At 50.0% G+C, this 6,552-nt stretch overlaps 1 protein-coding gene across 1 annotated transcript in view; it reads left to right on the top strand.

Annotated features, from left to right (window-relative positions):
* The window catches only part of dpp3 (dipeptidyl-peptidase 3), a 21,176-nt gene extending 15,581 nt beyond the window's left edge, over window positions 1-5,595 (top strand). The window contains exons 7-10 of the mRNA XM_043682590.1: window positions 718-848; window positions 3,662-3,792; window positions 4,258-4,316; window positions 5,375-5,595. Of these exons, the coding sequence (XP_043538525.1) occupies window positions 718-848; window positions 3,662-3,792; window positions 4,258-4,316; window positions 5,375-5,577 (524 nt within the window). The 3' untranslated portion in view covers window positions 5,578-5,595. The remainder of the gene's footprint in view (window positions 1-717; window positions 849-3,661; window positions 3,793-4,257; window positions 4,317-5,374) is intronic.
* The last annotated feature ends 957 nt before the right edge of the window (window positions 5,596-6,552 follow it).

Below are 6,552 nucleotides of genomic sequence, written 5' to 3'. Positions count from 1 at the left end.
CCTGTCCCCACCAATACTGTGCCCCAGTGTTATACAGTGACAGACCTGTCCCCACCATTACTGTACCCCAGTGTTATACCGTGACAGACCTGTCCCCACCGGTACTGTACCCCAGTGTTATACAGCGACAGACCTGTCCCCCTCAGTACTGTATCCCAGTGTTATACACTGACAGACCTGTCCCCACCAGTACTGTACCCCAGTGTTATACAGTGACAGACCTGTCCCCACCAATACTGTGCCCCAGTGTTATACAGTGACAGACCTGTCCCCACCATTACTGTGCCCCAGTGTAATACAGTGACAGACCTGTCCCCACCAGTACTGTACCCCAGTGTTATACAGTGACAGACCCATCCCCATTGGTACTGTGCCCCAGTGTTATACAGTGACAGACCTGTCCCCACCTGTACTGTGCCCCAGTGTAATACAGTGACAGACCTGTCCCCACCAATACTGTGCCCCAGTGTAATACAGTGACAGACCCATCCCCATTGGTACTGTGCCCCAGTGTAATACAGCGACAGACCCATCCCCATTGGTACTGTAGCCCAGTGTTATGCAGGGCAAACATTTAAACTGTTTCTTTCTGTTTACTTAACTTTTTAACAAAAATTTATCATGTAAGGATTTGCTTTGTTATTTGTCCCACCCCCCCCTTGCAGGGTGACCCTCATGTTCTTTGCTGTTTGCATTAATTTGGTCCATGTCTTGTAGATGTATCGTCAGAGGGTGAATCGGACAACAAATGCGGGGTTTATGAGTTTGATGGAGTAACGTTCAGGGTGGTTCGAGGTGATTACTCACCGTTGATGAAGAGAGTGGTTGAGAATCTGGAGAAAGCCAAGGTGAGCTCTTGACTGACAGTGCAGGACAGAGTATCTCTGGGAAATCTTGTCTGGTGTGCACAAAAAAGCTTCTCTGTATTGAAGCGTTATTTTAGACGCTGAACGTTAGCAAAAAGCTTATCATCTTTAGCTACAATAATTGTCAGACGTTTGGCAAGATCTATCACAGTCATCACTCTGCAGCTTCCAAACCATTACCCAGAGAGCATCAACTCCTTCGACAGATGAACTAGGAACAATTCCTGCAGTAACAACTCCCATTGCTAATGGTTTAATCCAGGATTGAACTGTCCTGTTGTGTTTCAAAACCCTGATTTGTTTGCTGGATTTGTTGGAGGAGTGGGCAAGAATGCTTTTCCCCTTGATACTAAACCTCCACAAATTCCAGTGGCTTCTCTCCAGCAGTATCCAAGGGACAATCTCCTGGCTCCCCTTGCAATAGGTAATCCTGCACTCCCATTCTATTAGGTGCTAGGGGAGCATCTTTAATCTGAACTATCTTTGTGCCATGCTGCTTTACTGTACCTACAGTCCACGTGGAAGTGCCCCATCTTGTTGCAAAGGAGACATATTGGTCATCGAGGCATCAGTCCAACTCTGTGCCTTTCTGACCCAAGGAGGGTGTCCCCTCTTGCCAGTTGTTATCGACCAGACCTGACCCCCACAAAGTATATTAAGAAGGTAGTTGAGTGAGTGATGCTGGAAAAGCGCAGCAGGTCAGGCAGCACCCAAGGAGCAGGAGAATCCACATTTCAGGCCGGAGCCCTTCATCAGGAATGAGAAATAAAGGGCTGCGGCTCGAAACGTCAATTTCCCTGCTCCTCGGATGCTGCCTGACCTGCTGTGCTTTTCCAGCAACACATTCTCAACTCTGACCTCCAGCATCTGCAGACCTCGCTCTCTCCATATTAAGAAGGTAGCCTAGTTGCTAGCTTTCTCTTCTTTTAAATGTAAATGTAAGTTGCTGTGTTCCACGTACAAGTTGATCGGTCAAACTACTTTGTTAAACGCAACAGAATTCACTCAAACACTATAGTTAAAATACAACAAAAGAAAGGAGAACTTGGAATAATTTCATTCTACTGGCACACCTAACAGAATAACAGATACAGTAATTATTACTAATTAACTGTTCCAATATAGAAATGTCCCATACACACACCCCTTGGCAAATTCAGACATTGGTTTTGGTTCATAAGCAATCCAGCAGCAGCTTTTGGCTGGAATCAAGGCAGGCTTTCCAGTTCTTCCAGGCGCCAACTGCTGCGGAAACCTCCAAGTCCTGGGTTCTGTGGATTGAAGCTTGACCACACCCATTCAGGCTGCTTCTACTGTTTGCACTTTCTTAAAAGAAAAAGACACTCGAAGCCTCACAACTTGTTCATCTTCTCATAGACTGCTCAGCGCCTGTCTGCCAATCTCTGAGACCAGAGCAAAACACACTTCCTAAAGCCACAGCATTGTCACATCGGTGTCCTTTCTCCTTGGGTTGGTGGGTGGTGACTGAAAAGGTGTTTTGCTTGGGCTGAGGGTTTGTGCTGGTGATGGTCACTCCCCTCAGCTGCCTGCCCGACTTTTAAAATCCTCGAGCTTCTCCGTGAGGGTTCCATACATGGCATCCACTTTAACGGCCCACGTGAAAAAGTCAAAGGTAAGCTGTTTAACTCCCTTCCAATTCTTATAAGGCGGCTCAGGCTGGAACTTGTAAAATTCCCACTTAAGGGAGCAACTTGATGTACTAACCCAGCTTGTGGAAGTTTCTTCAGAAATCATGGAATAAATACAGTGAGCTTTGCCAATCAGCCTGCTCCACATCAGCAGGCTAGAAATTTTCCAACACACACAAACCCCTCATCTACTCTCGTAACTAATGACCTTGCTCGTTGCCTTTTTACATAAACCTTAAAACTTTGCAATTACTAACGCCCTTCTGTGAGGTTTGAAAAATAAATTAGCAAAGTACTCAGCTTTGTACCAAGTGTAAAATAACTATCTCTCGGTGGGGTTACATTTTTGATGAGTTTTTTTTCTCTCCCCTGTCCTGGGCACAGCCTGTTCCTCAGACACATTCTGAGCTCCAGGCAGGTGGATGTTCCACATCACGCCAGGCCCATCAAATCGTGGTTTTTAAACCAAATTATTATTCATTCATGGGATGACAGTGTCACTGGCTGGGCCCAGCATTTATTGCCCTTCCCTAATTACCCAGAGGGCTGTTAAGAGTCAACTCCTTGCTGTGGGTCTGGTTTACGTGTAGGCCAGACCGGCTAAGGATGGCAGTTTCCTTCCCAAAGGGCATTAGTGACCCAGATGGGTTTTTCTGACAAACGCCAATGAATTCATGGTTGCTATTCGACTCTTAATTTCAAATTTTTATTGAATTTAAATTCCACCGTTTGCCGTGGTGGGATTGGAACCCGGGTCCCCAGAACATTACTCCTGTCCAGAGATAATACCACTCGGCCACCACCTCCTTCTGCCTCCTGGTCATTCAGTGTTCCTTCCAGAGGAATGCCCCCTGTCTTCAAATGAGTTCTTCTGTTTTTCATACAAGCTCAGGCTCAGTGCGCTCAAATAAGCTTTGTTAATATAATGTGCATGTTGCTAAGGCCAGGAGCAGCTTACGCTGAGTTCCGATCCGCTAACAGCGATCAATAAGGTGACCGCTAGGATCATGAGTAAAATAGGTCTGAAGTTCATCCGAATGCCCAGTCAACCCAAACTCTGACCCTCCCTCCCTCCCTCCCTATGGGCCGTTTGACCCTGGACAATCAATTTGTGCCACTCACCTGTCAAGCCCCTTATCTCGACAGGAGTATGCAGCCTCCCCCAATGTGGTGCAGATGCTGGAGCAGTACATCCAGAGCTTCACTACTGGTTCCATCGATGCTCATAAGGAGGGCTCCAAACACTGGATCAAAGACACAGGGCCCATCGTAGAGAGGTGAGCTATCGCCTGCTGACTCTGCCCCTTGGTGGGCACCTGCCCGCGGGTGTCTCTGGCTACTTGAGGTAGGCTGTTCAACTGGGGCAAACTTCACTGGTGCTTTTTATATCCGAATCCCTGGCTGGGAGAGGGTACAGGGAGGAGGGAGAGTGAGGCTGGCCGTGGAAAGTCCATCGGAGACAGGTGATACAGGATCAGAGTGCTGGAAAAGCACGGCCGGTCAGGCAGCATCCGAGGAGCAGGAGAGTCCACGTTTCAGGCACAAGGCCACCATCGATTCTCCTGCTCCTCGGGATGCTGCCTGACCTGCTGTGCTTTTCCAGCACCGCTCTCTCGGCTCTGATCTGCAGGCCTCGCTTTTCCCGGTACAGGGTCAGGCGAAGAACGAAAACGTGAGGCGTCGGGGAGCTGTGGAGGGGTCGCTGTTGCTGTCCAGCTAACTGTTATGTTTTGATTCTGCAGCTACATTGGCTTCATCGAAAGTTATCGAGACCCTTACGGATCGCGAGGGGAGTTTGAAGGTAACAGTGTGAGCTGCAGCGATCACCTTCTTGCACCTCTTGTGGTGTTCAGCCACCTTAAGCTAGTCTTCCACACAAAGCCAGTCTTCGACCGGATAAAGCACAATAAAGCGGCCTTAATGGTAAAACAGGCCCTGGTTCCTAGCCTGTTTCCCAGGCGGAAAGGACCACATTCTTGCAGGTGTCTGAAGCAGCAAAGTGAATGACTTGTTGTTGCCTGCCCAGATTGGTGATCATTGCCTGTCTTTGTTCATTCCCTGCAGTCAGGGATGGCGTGTGCTGCCTGTGTATTTGTCAAAGTCACTGCAAAAATACATGACAACATTAGGCACTAAAATACCAAGATGATGAATTACTGATACCAAAAACAGAAGAAACATGGTTTAAAATATAAATGGGTTGACCTAAAGTCATACTGGGCTAGGAAGTCACACCAAGCCCCCCCTGCTGATGGTCAGCGCTGACTGAGTGGACACTGTCAAGCGGGTCAGCGCCGCACGGTTGGAGGGTCAGCGCCGAGGGAGAGGGCACCATCGGAGGGTCAGCGCCGAGAGAGCACCACACTGTTGGAGGGTCAGCGTTGAGGGAGTGCGGCGCTGTCGGAGGGAGAGGGTGTATACAGGGTCCCACAGCTGCCATTGGGAGAGAAGTGCAGGGGGAGGCGTGTTCTCCCGGGGGTACTGAGTCCAATCTTTACCCCTCACCCAGCAGCCCCAAACCCACATGATGTGGTCCCCCTCCCATAGGTGTGTGTGTGTGCGCGCACTAATTGGCTGCTGTTTCTCTGAAATCCAGCCGAGAGTCCACCTTGAAAAGGAAGTGCTTCAGCAGCTGAAAGTCACCCTGAGACAACGAAGGGTCTTGGGGAAAGGGGAATCTGTCCAGGTTTGTTCTGAGACCACGACCAGGCCATTGTGCTGTTCGTCAGTGAGGAGGGGGGTGGGGGGGATACCACAGATCCTCTGGAACGGGATGTTAAAAACCTGGATGGATTTTCCTCTGGTTTGGCAGTGGGCGTTGGGTTTAACCGAGTCAGTGTTTGATTTCCCCCTCTCCAGGCTTTGTGGCTGTGGTTAACAAGGACATGAGTGCCAAGTTCGCTCAGCTGGTGGCCTCAGCCGAGCGGCTGCTCCCGGAGCTGCCCTGGCCCAAGGAGTTTGAGAAGGATCGCTTCCTGAAACCGGACTTTACCTCCCTTGACGTGCTGACCTTCGCAGGCAGCGGCATTCCAGCCGGCATCAACATTCCGAACTGTGAGTGACCCCCCCCCTTTACTCCTTGCCCTCCTGCACTGATGTGCCGCCTTCCTGGGATGACCAGGCTTTCCTTAGGAAGGAGGACAGGGCGGACTGGGTTTGTAGCCGCTGGAGTTCCCGAGGACTGAGGGGTGATGTTGTTGAAGCCGAGAAGCTCCTGTGAGGACTGGGTTAGAGCAGAAGGAGCTGGAGTAGGCCATTTGGCCCCTTCAACCTGCTACACCATTCAATAAGATCATGGACTGAGCTCCACTCACCCACCTGCGCACCGTAACCCTTAATTCACCTTAAAAAAAAACACATTCAGCAAGGTAGCCTCGGAGTTCCCCAGATTCCCAACCCTCTGGATGAAGGTGTTCCTCCTCAGCTCCGTCCTAAACCATGATTCCCCCCCCCCCGGCTCTAGTTTCAGATTCCCCTTTCCCCTGCTTTTATCCTATCTATTCTCTTCATTATTTAATATGTTTCTCTAAGATTCCAACCCCTCAGAGTATAGTCCCAGTTCACTCATACGTCAACCCCCTCAACTCCAGCCCCAGCCTGGTGAACCCCCCCCCCTCTCTGCACCCCCTCCAGTGCCAGTCCATCCTGTCTCCAGTAAGGAGACCCAAGCTGTACACAGTAGCCCAGGGTGTGGCCTCACCAGCTCCCTGTACAGCTGTAACATAAACTCCCTGCTTCTAAAGTCCAATGAAGGACAGTATTAGACTGGATACTGAGAGGGAGTTCCCTGTTCTGGGGGCCTGCTTCCACACTGTAGGGATTTTATGATTCTGAGAGTTCCGGATGAACACCTCCCCCTGCCCCGAATCAGAAAGTCCTTCCTCACATTATCCCCCGAATGGCCCAACTCAAATGGGATGCTTCTGCCACTTGTTCTGGACCTTGTGTCCCTCCTCCTCTTTCCCCCCTTCCCCAACGCACGTGCCCATACTGTCTCTGTCTGTCTCTGTCTGTCTCTGTCTGTCTCTGTCTGTCTC

This window comes from Chiloscyllium plagiosum, chromosome 45 (genome assembly GCF_004010195.1).
Source record: "Chiloscyllium plagiosum isolate BGI_BamShark_2017 chromosome 45, ASM401019v2, whole genome shotgun sequence".
NCBI lineage: Eukaryota > Metazoa > Chordata > Chondrichthyes > Orectolobiformes > Hemiscylliidae > Chiloscyllium > Chiloscyllium plagiosum.
Note: the sequence above shows the minus strand (reverse complement) of the source record. Positions and strands in the feature narration are given on the sequence as shown.